This window comes from Coffea arabica, chromosome 2c, assembly GCF_036785885.1.
Source record: "Coffea arabica cultivar ET-39 chromosome 2c, Coffea Arabica ET-39 HiFi, whole genome shotgun sequence".
NCBI classification, from domain to species: domain Eukaryota; kingdom Viridiplantae; phylum Streptophyta; class Magnoliopsida; order Gentianales; family Rubiaceae; genus Coffea; species Coffea arabica.
The window spans coordinates 16,034,388-16,051,282 of NC_092312.1; the positions used below are offsets into that span (position 1 = coordinate 16,034,388).

The 16,895-nt window shown below is 38.5% G+C and overlaps 3 protein-coding genes across 4 annotated transcripts; 2 read left to right on the forward strand and 1 right to left on the reverse strand.

The window, feature by feature from the left end:
• The first annotated feature begins 460 nt into the window (after positions 1-460).
• On the forward strand, positions 461-3,367 carry LOC113731236 (purple acid phosphatase 2). The gene is made up of 8 exons (XM_027256380.2): positions 461-802; positions 969-1,169; positions 1,276-1,387; positions 1,571-1,800; positions 2,095-2,233; positions 2,500-2,720; positions 2,803-2,924; positions 3,028-3,367. The coding sequence occupies exons 1-8, from the start codon at positions 611-613 to the stop codon at positions 3,224-3,226; spliced, it is 1,416 nt and encodes a 471-aa protein (XP_027112181.1). The 5' UTR covers positions 461-610; the 3' UTR covers positions 3,227-3,367.
• Positions 3,368-3,971: 604 nt separating this feature from the next.
• On the forward strand, positions 3,972-8,983 carry LOC113731237 (uncharacterized). The gene is made up of 12 exons (XM_027256381.2): positions 3,972-4,403; positions 4,559-4,668; positions 4,796-4,868; positions 5,469-5,604; positions 5,702-5,839; positions 6,518-6,657; positions 7,069-7,116; positions 7,393-7,503; positions 7,603-7,784; positions 7,861-7,982; positions 8,533-8,609; positions 8,724-8,983. The coding sequence occupies exons 1-12, from the start codon at positions 4,191-4,193 to the stop codon at positions 8,832-8,834; spliced, it is 1,461 nt and encodes a 486-aa protein (XP_027112182.1). The 5' UTR covers positions 3,972-4,190; the 3' UTR covers positions 8,835-8,983.
• A 675-nt stretch (positions 8,984-9,658) lies between these two features.
• Positions 9,659-16,106, reverse strand: LOC140035083 (chromatin remodeling protein SHL-like). 2 transcript variants are annotated; one of them, XM_072074598.1, is made up of 5 exons: positions 15,887-16,106; positions 15,360-15,705; positions 15,048-15,116; positions 11,971-12,106; positions 9,659-9,979 (listed from the first exon to the last, which is right to left on the reverse strand). In XM_072074598.1, exons 1-5 carry the CDS (start codon positions 15,957-15,959, stop codon positions 9,953-9,955), a joined length of 651 nt encoding a protein of 216 aa, XP_071930699.1. In that variant the 5' UTR covers positions 15,960-16,106; the 3' UTR covers positions 9,659-9,952. The 2 variants fall into 2 exon arrangements, with proteins under 2 accessions (XP_071930699.1, XP_071930701.1); XM_072074600.1 differs by lacking the exon at positions 15,048-15,116 and having other exon boundaries at positions 9,840-9,979.
• Positions 16,107-16,895: the final 789 nt, after the last annotated feature.

Sequence of the window (16,895 nt, forward strand, 5' to 3'; positions counted from 1 at the left end):
TCCCACAAAAATTTGCTTTAAAGTTACGTGATATAGAAAAAAAATTACACGATGTACAAAAAAAATTACGCGTAATTAATAATGACCAAAATCACCTGGACGATTGCACCTGCAACCATCCGTGCCCCAGAGTCCAAAAATGACGCGCTTATGGTCCTCCGGCGCCGTTTACGCTTGCGGTACCGTGGTCAGAAACGGTGCGCTTTTTGTTGTTGTCGATGCATGAATTTCTTTCCTTCTTTTATTTATACTAATACGCTTCATTTGTTGCAACTTGCAACTTACAAGTCAACTCCCAGGGATAATTACTTTCGATTTCGAATTGATTTCTTGCTTATCTGTTTCCAGTTGACCCCCAATTCTTTGTCGATCCTAGAATAGAACGAATACTGTTGACCATTGAAAATTTGCAACTCACCCACGTCGTATAAACTCTTGAATATTCCTTTACTCCCCCGTCATTTTAGAGTAATATTCTTCTTCTTCTTCCTCAAATAGCCGGTCACCAGTTATATAAAACCAAGCTCAGTTCCGACGCGTACAGACTTACATACATACGCCTGGTTTAGGCCGAGAGGGAGCTGAGGTTTTTGGTGCTGGCGGGGGCAATATGGGCGTGACAAGGACGAGATTTTCTTCTCTCTCTTTCGTTCTTGCAGTTGTGGGCTTGATCCTTAATGCCGCAAATTTTTGTCGTGGAGGAATCACCAGCAGTTTTTTGAGGGTCGATCGGAAAGCCGTCGATATGCCTCTTCACGCTGATGTCTTCCGTGTCCCTCCCGGCTATAATGCGCCTCAACAGGTCCCTCCTTACTCCTCCTCTATTTTTCTTTCCTTGGTTTACATTATCCGATTTTGGAAACAAAAAATAAGAAGAAGAAGAAGAGTAGTTTAAAGCAACTGAATTTGGATGTATTGAAATTCAACCGTTGATGTGTTTATTGATGTTAAAGTGAATCATTTTATAGGTACACATCACTCAAGGAGATCTTGAGGGAAAGGCGGTGATTGTGTCCTGGGTTACAGTGGATGAACGTGGTTCAGATACAGTTCTGTACTGGAGTGACAACGCTACAGAAAAACTCAAGGCTAAGGGAACGGTGACTAAATACAAGTACTTCAATTACACCTCTGGCTATATTCATCATGCTACCATTAAACATTTGCAGGTAAATTTTCTGTCGTTTCTTTCTTGTCATTTTGTTTTTTCTGGGTACAGGGCGTGTTTCATTTTGTTTTTAATTATTGGTTAATGTTCTTTTCTTTTGATGGCAGCATGACACAAAGTACTACTACGAGGTGGGAATTGATCACACAAGCCGGACCTTCTGGTTCGTCACCCCTCCAAAAGTTGGCCCTGATGTGCCTTATACTTTTGGTCTCATAGGTACTCAAAAAAAAAAAAAAACTTTCTCCTGATAAGCCTGTGTATTGTGTTAACTTAAAACAACTACTTTGCTTTTAGATTACATCATAAATGCAATGCAGTATGTTCAGTACTATTTGGCCAACCCAATTGAATAGTAACCTGGATGGGGAATTTATGACTTGTTGAGACGCTTCATTTCAGGGGATCTTGGACAGAGTTTTGACTCGAACAGTACACTAACGCATTACGAATCAAATCCAAGCAAAGGACAAGCGGTACTATTTGTTGGTGATCTCTCATATGCCGATAACTATCCTAATCATGACAATGTGAGATGGGATACATGGGGAAGGTTTGTGGAGAGAAGTGTTGCTTATCAACCATGGATTTGGACTGCAGGAAATCACGAGATAGATTTTGCCCCGGAAATTGTGAGTGTCATTCTAAATTATTTGTCCCCCTTCCTGCTGCCATCATATCGTCCTCAAAAACTTGAGAGGATATCTTGCCCAGACAGGGATTTGTTGTTCTGGTGATTGTTTTTGCTTTGCTCATTCTTGATCCTTAATCAATCCTGAACGGCATTAATACATCAGCTCTGCTGTTTTATGAACTCAAATTTCAGCTGATAGTTGTATTTCAGCTGTTGCATTTATTTCTCACCTCGGGAAATGTTCCTCTTATCAAAAACAAGTCATAACAAAATGGCAATCATTTTCCTGCAGGGTGAAACAAAACCTTTCAAGCCTTTCACTCACCGGTATCATGTTCCTTATAAAGCATCAAATAGTACTGCTCCATTTTGGTACTCAATCAAGAGGGGTCCTGCATATATCATTGTTTTGGCTTCATACTCAGCTTACGGTAAGCTCATTATTGCAGTGAAAGGTTTATATGTTGCTTCAAGTAGAACAATTTGCTCCGATTGCACCAGCATGGTAGACTTGCTGGTTAATTGGGACTCTGTGGTGGTTTCAACACCAGATGGCAAAAATTTTGACCAAGTATAATGTGCTCAACCAAAAACGAGCCACTTGCTTCTGTTTCTAGCCATTTATGGAGGGAACACTGCTATGCTCTGTTGCGTATCATAACTGGCTTTTCCTTTCCCATTTCAACCTTTTGTGAAGGTAAATACACTCCCCAGTACAAATGGCTTGAGGGAGAGTTTCCAAAAGTCAACAGGAGTGAGACACCATGGCTGATCGTTCTAATGCATTCGCCATGGTACAACAGCTACAATTATCACTACATGGAAGGAGAAACCATGCGAGTTATGTACGAGCCATGGTTTGTGCAGTACAAAGTTGATCTTGTATTTGCCGGTCATGTTCATGCTTATGAACGATCGGTACGTGAACTTTTTAACCCTTTGCCAATTAGTTGCGCGACTTTATGCGGCTGACTGACTGCCGACGATTCATTGTTCACAGGAACGCATATCAAACGTTGCATACAACGTTGTAAATGGTCTTTGCTCTCCTGTGAGTGATCTTTCGGCCCCGGTATACATAACCATTGGTGACGGAGGAAATCTCGAGGGTTTGGCCACCAAGTAAGATTGACTTGAAACATCAGTAACGGCTGATTGCCCTTGATGGAAGGAAGGAAGACTCCTCTTCTAATAGAAAAAAAAAATTTTTACTTGTATTTTGCAGCATGACGGAGCCACAGCCCAAGTACTCGGCTTATCGCGAGGCCAGTTTCGGTCATGCCATTTTGGACATCAAGAACCGTACACACGCCCGCTACGCTTGGCATCGCAATCAAGATGGAAACGCTGTTGAAGCAGATTCTATGTGGTTTTATAACCGACATTGGCACCCAGTTGATGATTCTACGACTGCCAAACTATGATTGCAGAAACTGTTGTTGTTCCTTTCCCCACCGTTTTTCTGTTCCTTCCCTTCTAGATGGCAATAAATAACTACCCAGGTTATTTTGAAACGGGCGGTAATAGCAACTGGATTTGGAATCAACGCAAGTTAAATTTGTTAATGATTCCTCCTTTCTTCTTTTTTTGTTTTCGTGCACTTTTGTTTGTGCGGTCGTCGTGTATGGAATTGGATGTAGAAACGAACTGAGACTGAGATTGTAGGAAACATCTCCCGGCTGCTGTTCCTCTACTGTGTCGCCTGACATTTTAGTGGAAAATTAATAGACTTGGTCGACTGTATTATTATTCACGCTGCATTCTGCACTAGGTAAGGTAGGTACAAACATTTTGCATATTTGCCACCGTTTCTATAACTCCACTAATACTGAAAATTATATTTTGGATGGCTTGTACAGTAAATATCAACTAATACTTACTCCAATTAGTCATTTAGTAGCCTTTCCTATAACTCCACAAATACTGAAATTATTATTATATTTTGGATGGCATGTGTGGTAAATTCAATGACTTGCACCAATTAGCATTTTAATTAATAAAATATTCAACGATAAAATAATAATGTATACATTGTTAATATATATATATATATGTGAATATATATACACACATACATTATTATATATATATATATAAATACATACACACGCACAGACTAAAAGTGTATGTTTATATATATATGTATGTATATAATGTGTGTATATACACACACACGCACAGACTCATGTCTGGAACCGCAAACAAATGCGATGCTCCTGTCTTGGTCAAAATGTGAGGCAGGAGAAGAGACGACCACGAGGCTTTTGCTGTCTTCGTCCATAATCATTCATCAGGCAGCCGTTTGTATCATATGATATGGTTGATGGATGGCGAAATTGGAAATCGCGTAGTTAAACATAAACATATGCTTATCAGATTAGAATAGAAATGGAGCGGCAGGTTATCGTTCAGAACAATTCCTCCTCCGAACCCGAAGATCCAAACGAGAAGAATACGAAGAAGAAAGAGGACGTCGCTGCAGATCCAGAATTCTTCAGCTGTTTGCTTCAACCTTCTCCCCCCGACTCCGATCCTAACTACATAGGAATCCGCCGCCTCCTCCTCTTTCGCAAAGCGCAGTCCGGTGTTCTCCGCCGCAAGGTACTACTACCACCTCTTGTCCGCGCATTCTTAGATTCACTCGTAAATTGAAGGCAAAACAAAATTAAATGCTTGTATGGTATGAGTACTAGTACTTTTGTTTTTTTTTTCCTTCTTCTTTTTTAACTCTGTGATTTTTGTGCCTGATGAGAAAGGAGTGGAGATGCAATGGGAAAGGCTACGTTGCGTACCGTAATTACATTAACAGGCCAAGGAATTGGGAGAGTTTAAACGTACCGAGCCACTCCAGCACTCCGGGGAACAGGTATCTGACTTGTTTAGTTAGTTATAAGCATCTCCATTGTTTTGGTTTAGAGTTTACTTTTTCTCTGAGTTCGTCTATTTCATAAAATACTGACATCAGGGTGCTTTACTGGTTGATGCAAAACCAGTGGCCGATGGGTGCCATCTCCAGGTCCACTTTCCCGGCAGTTAAGTGAAGTGGACAGCTGGAGCCCCGGTCGGGTATGTCCCTTGCTTCCCTCCTCTAGTTTGATTCTATGCTCCCAACCATTGTATGGTCCTTTTTAACATGATACATGTCTTGAGAACCAGTTTTTTCTGGATTCTGCGGTTCTAATTTTGAAATCCGCGATACAAACATGTGTAGTTTGCCTGACCGGAAATTCGGTTTTCCTATATGTAAGCCTCCTCGTGCACATTCTTTTGCATTGAATTCTCCACATAGTTAACATGCTTTCTTCTTGGTCACTTTTTTATCATTTTTATTCTACAATTAATCTTTATTATGTGTACATCTTTTTGGACTGACGGAGACTGAATATAAATAAGAAATGACGGGTTTAGTTGATAACTCGTATGCTTTCTTTCCTTGACATTTATTCATTGCTATATTCGAATCTTGCTTGTGATTCTCTGAGGCATGATGTTTATTCCCTGTATATCCTTGTCCTGTCTCAGTCCTTTTTTTTAATCCCCCTTTCAACTATTTCTATCCAGTGGTTGATCCCATCCTCTCTTCTGTTTTTTCACTTTTTCTAGTTACACTTGCAGAATCAGATACTAAGACACTCACTGGACATTGACTATCTGCTTCTTTTACAGTTTTTGCAGAGTGGCAGCCAAGCATTTAGCCGTAGCAGCTCGAATCTTAGTGATAGTGATTTCCCACATAAAAAGACTGAACCTGCGTATTCATTTGTAGGGATGCATTGCATTTTTGATCAATGCAAGGCCTTGGGTAATCATTTCATAAGTTCAAGAAGTTGACTGTTCCCTTTAGCCCCCAGAGGGCAAGTTGTTCACATAAGTAAATGGAACTGCTATTTTCCTCCTAGTTACTGTTATAAAGTTTGGGCACATGAGTTCTGACCTACTTGCATATGGAGCATCTGATGGGAGCTTAACAGTCTGCAGTGTCTCTACACCACCTTCAGTTATCAAGCAATTAATTGGACATTCGAAAGATGTCACAGGTTGGAACTATAAGTGCTCATTCTGCTGTCTTTCCTTGGCCCTTATTCTCAAATTGTATTTGTAGAACAGCCTAGTTTAGTTAAGCTGCCAAAGATACTTTGCCGATTGATTGGGCTATAGGTGGTCAATTTAACCACAGTTTGACATTTCACCTTAGAATAATGGAACAAGGTTCATTTTTGTGGATGCCATCCTGTGAAAATATTGCACGAGTCTGGTGCTGTTGGTATGTCCCAGTAGCAGGGTTGTAAGGGACAGGGATTTTGTTCTTCCTTTGTGACATTTTGGCTCATTATTTTTGTGATGTAACTTAATTCATGAAGTTCAACTGCACTTACTGTCATCTTAAATGTCGATAAAGAATGGAATTTGCAGAATATCTCCAGAAATATTCTATACCTTGTACCCTAGCATATTCTAAATCTAAACTTGTGATTCATAAAGGGCTCATAAGTTGATTGATAAATCTAAAACAATTAAGCAGATAAATGTTGTTTATTCTGATGTTTGAAAGGTTGCTTTGTTGCTTAATGATTTTATCTTCGAAGTAGATTGCTTGAGTGACTGGTGCCAGAAATAGGTACTGTCAAATGTTGAGATTGAAATAGACTCAAAGTAACTTTTATGTTTCGATTTGTATAGCATCCTTGACTTCTAACGGTTCAATCTTTTTCCAGATTTTGACTTCTCTGCAAATAATCACTATATTGCCTCATCATCCATGGACAAAACTGTCCGAGTATGGGATATTTCCCAAGGCCTTTGCATTAGGGTGGTGTATGGCATCTCTCCCCAGCTTTGCATTCGATTCCATCCTGTAAGTGAACATTCCGGCTACAGAACAATTAAGCCAGGAATTCCCATCATGAAAGCGTTGTCCTATTATCCCCATAATTTATACCTATTACCACATAACATCATTGGCTTTTCTTGACCATGTATACATATGATATACATGTACTTGACATCTTCATGTTTCTGTTGGTGCGTTCCAGAATAGAAACGTGCAGAAATTTTGACAACTAAATTAAAAAGATGGAAACATGTTGACTTAAAAATATTTTCATCTTAGCTTTTTACATCTTTCATATGCTGTGCTGTACAACATATTGTCCGCACACTAGCATCCATGGTAGTTTGGCCCTTTCTTTGTGTTACTTGGCAGTTCTGAATTACATTGTCAAATTAGCTGCTGATCTATTTTTTTTTTTCCTGTATTCTCATGCAGGTGAACAATAACTTTCTTTCTGTTGGCAATGCAAACAAAGAGATTACTGTATTGATGCTTGCCCTTTGACTCATCTCATTTTTCTTGCCAACTCTCTCTCTTTCTCAATTTGGTTAAGAATGTTGCAAGAGAAGGCTTTCCTTCTTGCTCGCACAATTAGTACCTTACAATAGGACAATCTTAACAAATAAACCCATACTGGGAAAAAAAGTTACCAGCACTTAAGTGCCTATTCTCTTATCTGTGTTTATAAACAACGGCATTTGCCTTTAACTATTATTGTAATGATTTGATTATGTTTTGTTCTCTCAATTTAAATTCCAGGTTTTTAATTTTAGCACTGGGAGAACAATAAGTAAATCAATCTTTGATAGTGAGGTTACTGCAATGGACCACGACCACACTGGCCAGCTCATATTTTGTGGTGATACTCAGGTTTGCCTATATTTCTTCAGTGTTTCGTCAAATCATGTTATCAGCTATGCAAGAAAAGAAACTTTTTCTTGAAAGATTTTGCATTGTATGCCTTCATAGGGATGGATATACTCGGTTACTATGGATTCTCATATTGGTACTCTATCTCGGTCTCACCGTCAACGAAGTAATAGTAAGGGCAAATCTCCTATTACAACAGTACAATACAGAACGTTTTCATTGCTTGCACGAGGACCGGTGTTGCTGACTTTTGCTCGTGATGGAACTTTGTCTTTTTACAGGTTGAACAGGAACAAAGCTCAATAATCATTTATATCTTATATTTTTGTCTGATGGAAGCATACTCTTGCTTTGTAGTGTTTCTTCGGAGACACAAGGTTACTTGACTCTTCGCTGCTCGTTGAAGTTGGCCTCAAGACTTCATAGTATTCGTGCCTCTTTCTGTCCTCTGCTTTCCCTTGAAAAGGGAGAATATATAGGTTTGTTGCTAATGTTGGATCTACTCCTTTGTAGTCATTATATCACTTACCTACTGAAATGATGAAGTAGAACAATGCTATTACTAGTAAAAATCCTGCCTGGATCAACTTCCCACAGTTGTTGAGCTTTTCATTTTTGTTAGAGGTGACTGTTGTTGCATTTCTGTCAATGTTTGCCTGTTGCTTTCCTGGATGTTCCTGTATTATGTTTTTTTGTTTTTGGATGGCATGAGATAGACAATTAGACTCGCAGCTTTTTATGGCCTTTTATCTTTGCAATTTTGTATATTATTTCTTAATGTGAATTTAGGAATATCTGGACAAGCATGTTATACAAGAGATCTGGTGAAAAAGTTCGCCTGTTTTAGTGCCTGAAGCTTGGAAATGTTCAGTTAAAATAACAGATATTAGTTAAGCTGCTTCCTTCCAGTGTTCTACTGCTTAAAGAATATCTGGATAAGTATAATATCAAGTGCTGCTTGGTACATATATTGAACATATCAGCATACAGTAATGTGCTTACGTTTTTCATGCAATTTAACATCTGAAGTTGCTGGAAGTGAGGATGCAAACGTCTATTTCTATGACTTAACTCGGCCAAGGCATACATGTGTAAACAAGCTACAGGTATATTTCAAATGGTATCCCAACTATTTTTTTTTTCCATCCCAAGTATTGTTATTCTGTTCAGGTACTTAGCGCCAGTCACTGATGACTCCCTCTGGATGTCTTTGACTGCAGGGCCATGGCTACCCAGTTATAGGTATTGCTTGGAACTACGGGGAGAACTTACTGGCTTCTTCTGATTTTGGTGGCACAGTTATTGTATGGAAGAGAGCAAAAACTAGTTAAAACAGTTTCACTGAGCAATAGACATTTGAAATACAATAGATGGGGTTCCTGTAGATCAATGCATCATTGTTTTTTGCTTGCATGGGGAAGGTTTACTCCCTCTTACACATCGTGATGATTATAGAGAAATGACCTCTCTCTCTCTTTGATATCAAGGCCTCTGGAAATTGCATTTGAAGTCATATACACGAAATTATGAGGCTTCCACCCTAGTTGATGCTACCTTAAAACTGACGCTTTCTGCACGATAAAGATGAAATTATGCATTACCTGAAACTTTGATATATTTCGTTCTATCCTATCTATGATAATATTCCAATGATGAGTCGGTTGCTTCTTGTAATGCTACCGCCTGAATGGCGTGTATACAGATATTCAAAGAAACTAGAGATGGCAAGGTCTAGGCCTCTCGTTAAATAATGGAGATAGGCAACTGCAGGTAGCTCAAATCCATCGAGGGATATGAAATGTGAACGTTCTCACAAGGCGCCTCCTCCTACCGTTCTTCGCTTATCTTAATTCAAATTGTCTGTGTAAATGCACTTTTAGATAATCAAGTCGCAGTGATGACTAATGACTGTATGCTATGCTAGATAACGGAAATGAGTCTTGAATATTTGACTCTGTATTCATTGCCCCTTTGAGTCGAGGCTGTAATTCCATTCCTCGTGCAAAAGAGCACCACCAAACCTACACTATGGGATGGTAGAGCTTACCTCGAGGTAATGTGTTCCTGATAACATGGATGTCCAAAACGTGCACTGCCCGAGACACCCAAAATCTTTGCGATTATAAGGTAATCTCCTACCCCAAGGCAAAGAAGATACAAAGAAAAGGCTCGTCTATCACCTTCGATAATTATAAGGATAATACACAGGAAATCCTAAAACAAAAAAAAAAGAAGAAGAAACCGAAGAAGGGAAGAATCTACACTCTACATAGTTACAGACAACCAAACACCGCTTCAACCTCTAAAATATGAGTTTTCAAACCGTCTCAAACCACTTTCTGCTTAACATCAGCTCACAAATTTCAATTGCTTCTGATGCTTTTGGCCAGTGTTTGCTTGCATCCTACAGGCACTTAAGACAGGTATTACAATTCTCCAGCACTTTTTTTCACCTCCGCCGCCGTTTCCCATCCACCTGAAGCGCATACAGAATAAAAACGTCTCTATTAAATGTGTTATCCACTGAAACAAGTTCTACCTAATGGTGAACAGAAAAAAGAATGATATCTTCAACTCCAGCAATCAATTCAGCTCGACTAACAGAAATATAGCAGTTAGCACTAGTTAGTCCGGGAACTCTCAAAATTTATTTGCTCAACGCAATCAAAAACAAGAGACAAAGATGCCAGGGCAAGGAAGATAATTAATTCAAAATGTGCTAAGAGTACAAGAAGCTGATATTTATTTCATAATCTTTTCACAGTTCAATTTGAATCATTGAGGCCATGAAGTCAAATCCCTGCCTGCACAAAATTATTGTATTCATGCACCAAGAATCAAGTTTTGAAGAAGTGAGGTTGGACAAGGCAAATTGTAGAAACCATTCGAATAGGCAGAGGTATAAATCAACCACCCCAGTTGGAATAATCTTTCTTCAATCTATTTGATCAAAGTATTTTGATAAAAGGCATGCTAAAACATGTTTTTCCAAAATCATCTCTGCACAGCAGCCCTTGCATACATGTCACTACGACTAACCGGGATAAATTAGTAGAAATCGAACAGACAAGCAAATCGTTCAGAGATTTCAGACAAAACATTTAAAACACACTGAATTGAGCTATTATGCTTACCAGTGATTTTGATAGTCTATGTGAAAGCTTACCAGAAAGATGTGTATGACAAGGCTTCATGCAGTTTAAATGTTTCTTTTAACAACCATTCTGCTGAAGGTGATGTAGGAGAAAAGGAGGTAGGGTGTTTGAAAACTACCCTCAAAATGATAGTCTTGGAATATAACAAGTAACAAGATGGATTATACCCAAGGGGCTCTTCCTGCTTCGACAATTAGAAATAAAACTATACACATGGAAAATCTTTCATTTGTCAAACCCAGAACAGACAAAAGGAAAAAGAAAAAATCATGAACTGGAAAACACTTTGATATTTTTTGGAAAGATAAGGATGGAATACAAGCTCAAACATATCTCTTCATAAGACTCAACTGACCCTCACAAATTAACAAACCTAGTATGCCTTTTCATGTCAAACCAGCAGTTTTCTAAAACTGAAAAGGCCCCAGGTCCTTTGGAAGTCACTTTAAGAACTGCAAAGCTCATCCAAATTAGAATCACTAGGTAAACTCGAGTTCCATATCCAGAATCAAACAAATGGAAAATACTTTTCTACAGAGGGACCATTTTGATATAAAGCCGGTCTTTCCTAATGCAGCAGGGGGGGATCCTAAGCACTGTAGGTCTTATCATAAATGCACAGATTGATGCACACTGCATAAAAATTTACCACTTGAATATATTTACCAACAACAAATAAAGAAAACCTGCTAAAATTGTAATAGCAAATCATCAAACGAATTATCTGAACATCTATTGCAAATTTTAGCAAAACCATCTTTCATTAAAGCTATATTTTTTTTCTATGACCTGCTGTTCGAATAAATGATCCCCTTTATTGCCAATTACTTTATTTCTAGAATTTTGGCTTGATTGAGTTTTGAAGACAAGCCATTGAAGAAACAACACTACTGCTACAAAATTGCAGGCAACACTTGCATATTCTTGCAAAATGAGTTTCAAATCTGACCAGTAGCCCTATCTAGGTAGTCCCACTCTATTTTCCTGGAGATCATCAAAATCTGAATTTTACTTCTACTTTTGACTAACAATAAGTAATGCCACCAAAGGAAAGCAGCTTCACAATCCTTCAATAACTAGATGCATCAGTTGGGAATTTATGGGAACAGACCACAATAAATACTCTACTCCATAATCAAGTTGCACTTAAATGCTATTCTGACTGAGCAGTAAGTCATAGCAATTCGAGTACATTACCAATCCACATAAAGGAAAGTGATTTTGCAGTTGATAAAGGTTATGCGATATCCCATTTTCTTTTTAATAAAAATTACACATTAACTGGATGCTGTGAAGTTAAGGTGAAGACTACCTTTGCCTCTGAATGTCTAGAAGCAGCATGAGAATTATTTAGCTTTTTCCGCTCGCCGGAGGAACAATTTTCACAGAAGAAGTGTTCAAGTTTTTTGGCTTCTTCTATGCTCAGGTCTATACAAGTTGGATGAAACCTGAACAAAGTAAAAGAGTTAACGAGTTTCAAAGAAGAATTCAAACAATGACATATGTAGTATGGATGTCTTTAATGCCTCTTAGGCTGAAGCAACAATGAATATCCAATTGTAGAAAATGCTGTTATGCAAAGTTTATGAACCAATCTGAGCCCAATCAGTAGAATGGCAGAATGTGTTCCTCAATGACACGCAGCATGTGTTGCTGTAATATGAAGTAGTAGATTCAGTTAAAGGCTCACAAAATAGAATCTGCACTGGAAGTTAGGAGCATAATAGAAAGGATCTGCCAAAAGTAGCAGCACTATGCTTCTAACTGTCAATGCAGATGCCCATCTAGTAATTGCTGTAACTGCCCAAAGTAAACAAATTATATCCTTTACTTCTGCAATGATTCTAACAGTAAAAAATCTTGCTCCGAAAATAATAACAATTTTTCGTAAGGGATATTGGCAGACCAAAGAGAGAGTCTCACCCACACATCCAGAGGGCTATTTCATAGTCTCGGCTGATGGTAATACTGTCCTTTTTATTTATTTATTTATCCATTTTCGTTTTTCTTCCTTGAGATTCCATGGTTTCATAATTTAAATACTTTCTATGTTAGAGACAATGTCACAGAGTCAACGATCTTTTTCAATTTCTATGTCCAATGCCTCTGAGCCAAAAGTTCATTCACTTCAATTAACACTGAAATGGTATATACTACTTGATGACATTATAGGAGTACGGTTGCATTTATACCAAACTCTTCCAACAAACTGAATAGGAGGATATCCTAAACCACTTCAACAACTTAAGCTGGGTCAGTCTTACCTAAGCGCAGGTCCTTTGTGGTTTTGCCCTCACCCTCATTTAGTGTGAACATAGGTCACAAGAATGAAGGTAAAATTCAAAAGATTATGACCAGGAGGGGCACACTGATAAAAAATAAAAAAAAAGGTACTGGGTTTAGGGAAGATAATTTTATTTACTCTATGAGACATAACATGAAAAACCACACGCGCACACAAAGGGACATTAACTCCCTCTTTGCCTAATTTCTCAATTCTAAAGATTCTTCTGGATTGCTTAAGAACTTCTTTTGTTCTTGCAAAGTGGTGCTCATTGAACTTGCATTTAAATTCTTCTTAGTTAGTTGTACATTCTGTTTTACATGTTTCTTTGGAGGATACCAACAATTCCTACATGCAGTAGACTCTCAAATGAACTTTTTATCTGAATTTCAATGTACTTGTCTACTACTTGTATGTGGGGTATATCCTCTCATTAATGGAAAACTTATCACAAACACACAAAAAAAGGTAGTTCTACAATTCTAAATATACCACCTCTTCCAAAGACAGCATTTATTGCTACACTAAAGCATGAACATGTGTTTCTAGGCTTGCTGATCATACATCTTATAACTGAGCTTTTCTTCCACTGTTATAAATAAGTCACTCCCTGAGCCCGCCCACAAGACCCTAGCTGCACTGGAGCAGGTGCAGTTATGCGCAACTTATCTGTCTGTCACCCTTACTTACCAAAACAGCTATCCAGAGTTGTACTTGGATGTTTAGGCTCAGAGTTATAAGCTACTCGAAATATTCTAAGGAGAGGGTGGTAAAAAATGAACAATCTAGAAATGTACGTGGCATTTCCAAAACACACTGTTCCACCCACAGGCAAAGAAGCATGAATATATTATGATATGTTGGCAGCCACGAGCAACTTTCTTATAGATGAAGCAGGACATTATTAAAGCACAAAATGATTAAGTAGCTTAAGCCAAATAAAAAGGCTTACAAAAGGAAATGAGGCAAGAAGTGAGGTCAATTTAACAACAATATTCTCTCATTAGTAATTTAACCATAGTCACAAATGACGGCTACGTGTCCTAACAAGCCTTCAGTCAAACTACTCTTCCATAGAGGCCCAAACAACCTGTGAAGGATGGAGATTCTTCTTTACAGTTTCCTTTCATGACCAACTTTAACATGTTATGTCTTCATAGGAAGTGTACTTCACATCAGACTAATCATTAACAAGCTGGAAACTAATCTTAACTTCAAAATGCACTATTCAGTATTTCAAACTGACTCAATTCATTAAGACAACCAAGACTTCAAAAGCAAATTCAACCATACATCAGTTTTATCCAGATATTTAGCTGAAAACTTAAGCATGGCAACACAGAGATCTTCCTCCCGTTAAATTGATAGAGTTCAAATGTTGAAGGAGTGGTAGCAGAAAATAGCCCAGGAGAGTATCCGCAGGATGCCCCTATTTTCATAATGTTTTTGTCCCCTTCTTGATACAAATCCAATTTTCTAGAGTTAACAAGCAAGCTCAACCTAATTTGGCAGGCTAAAAATGATAAAGAAGTTACGTGCATATTATGTCCAGTAAAGGAGTACATCCATTTAGGAGAAATTATTAGCCTCCCTTAAGCAGCACGTCTTCCAAATATAACCAGCCAGATAGTTTGTATAAGATACAGATGCTGTTATAGCAACCGTGTTAGCAAGAAAAACAGGAAAGGAGTAATTATAAGCACCGAGTTTCACCATCACAATATGAATTAAGGAAAATATTAATAGGAATTCTTCCCTTGCTGTATATTGTCTATTAATCTTCAGTTAGAATAATCATATTTATTAGCTTGTTGCATGATGTTTATTAATCTTCAGTCATTATTATTATTCAGCTTCCCAACACGCACAGAAACAAATCAATGCTTTCAACGCATACATTTATTGCGGCCAATAGAAACAACAAGCTTAACACAGGACCCAAAAAAATTTTGCCTCCCATCCAAAAAAATTTGAGTAACTGAAGATAAACCAGAACAAAACCGCTCACACTCAGAATAAGAATTAGTCATGACTACTAATGACGCAATAAAACTCGAAAAGAAAAAATGATCAACCACAGAAATAGTCAAATAAAACTAACACACCAGTCGTTGCAGTCTTCGCACTGAACCATTAGGTCATCAGGATTATAAGGCATCTCACATTTACAGTACCTGCCACGTCAGGAACAATAAATACATTCAATTTGTTGTAGCTCTAAAATCAAGACCAAAACAGCTGCTGCGTAACCTGCGTCTTTTCTAATAACAGCTAATCAAAACCAATGCTGAAAATGTCCAGTGATGAAGGCGAATTATTTCCAAAACAGTTGATCTTAGGTCTAAGAAAACTCTTAATTACTGCGCGAGATCGAGAGACTTTGTAAAATAAATAGATGAATGATTCAATGAACATACACAGCGACTCTATCGGGATTAAAGGCGCCAGTGGACGAATTATACTCAAAACGACAAAAGAAGTCATCGTTGCCAACAGCATCGAGCTTAGTGTAGCTCTTGAAGCTGTGGACCGTACACTTGCCCTCTATGGTGTCAGCGCTCTGGATATCGTGGTGATCGGAGAGGAACACCTCCTTGGAGCCATGGAACTGCCGTCGACCTCCGATCGACTCCTCCGGCCGGTAATACCACCTGACGTGGACCCTGACGTTGGCGCCTCTGCTGTCGGACTCGATCTTCTCCACTCTCGCCACGTACGACGGCTTGTTCGTGTCCGACGGCCTCATCAACACGCAGTCTCCGGCTGCTCGTAACGTCGTACAGTTAAGATTTTCAAGGTTCTAAGAAAATTTATCATTTCATATGTATGTGTATATATATATATATATATTGTTTTTCCTTTTCCGCTGTTAAGCGGGTGAAGTAAAAGTAAAGGTACTTCTAGCTTGAAAAAAAAAAGGAAGAAAGAAAAAGAAAAAGTTTACCTCGGATGGCTTTGTTGATAGATTTAACGGTGTGAGAGTCTAGAGTACGGCGAGTTGAGCGGCCTTTACCCATGGACTAGTGAAGAAGAAGAGACTGGAGAGACATCCACTGGGTGTGTTTACAGAGGAGAAATTGGTGAGAGAGATATGTGGAGCAAGCTGCAAGGCAGAGAGATGGCGACAGGGTTTGTTTTAACTTTTTTTCAAGTCGGATTTTCCTGGGAATGGAAGACCTGCTATTGTGCTTCGCAGAGTATAGTTATTGGTTAGACTGGGGGTCTCCCAGGTCCTGATCTAGGAGATGGGCGGTTCGGGGCCCGTGTTCCCGATGTGAAAAGTGGACTTTTTAGGTAGATACGATGTGATGAGGATAACTGCGCCACATTGGATAATATGCTAACAATCTCTAACTAATTCCAAAAGGTAAATTGCATCTATGCCCCGGGCTTTACCTCAATTGTCAATCTGACCCCCTAACACTGTTAGTCAGTGGATTTCTCCAAGTTCAAGCGTGAGGATAACTCAAAACGCTACCCTTTTCTTCTTATTCTAGTTAGCGGTATATTTTCTTTTTACTTCTTTTGCATTTACTTTTTTTTTTCTTCTTCTGTCTCTCATCTTTCACATTACCACCACCTGGTATTTTTAAAACTTTTAACCCCCGCTTTTGTATCACTCACTTGTGCTAACATTACTTCCCTATTTCCTGCCTCTATATATTCTACTCTGCATTATGCTTAATTTGAAAGCAATATTCAATGTGTAACAATGGGCATCCCAATCCAAATGCTTAATTTGTTACCCAGATCCAGACCCATTTAATTTAATTAGACCCAAATCCAGATCTAGACCCTTTTAGACCCTTTTGGATCTGAAGAAGTAAGTCTATACCTAAACCCTTATAGATCTGGGTATCCAATGGACATCCATAGATATTTTTTGAACATGCTAAAGTAAAAATATATTTAAAATGTATAGAGTTCATAAATAATATAAATACCATCCAATT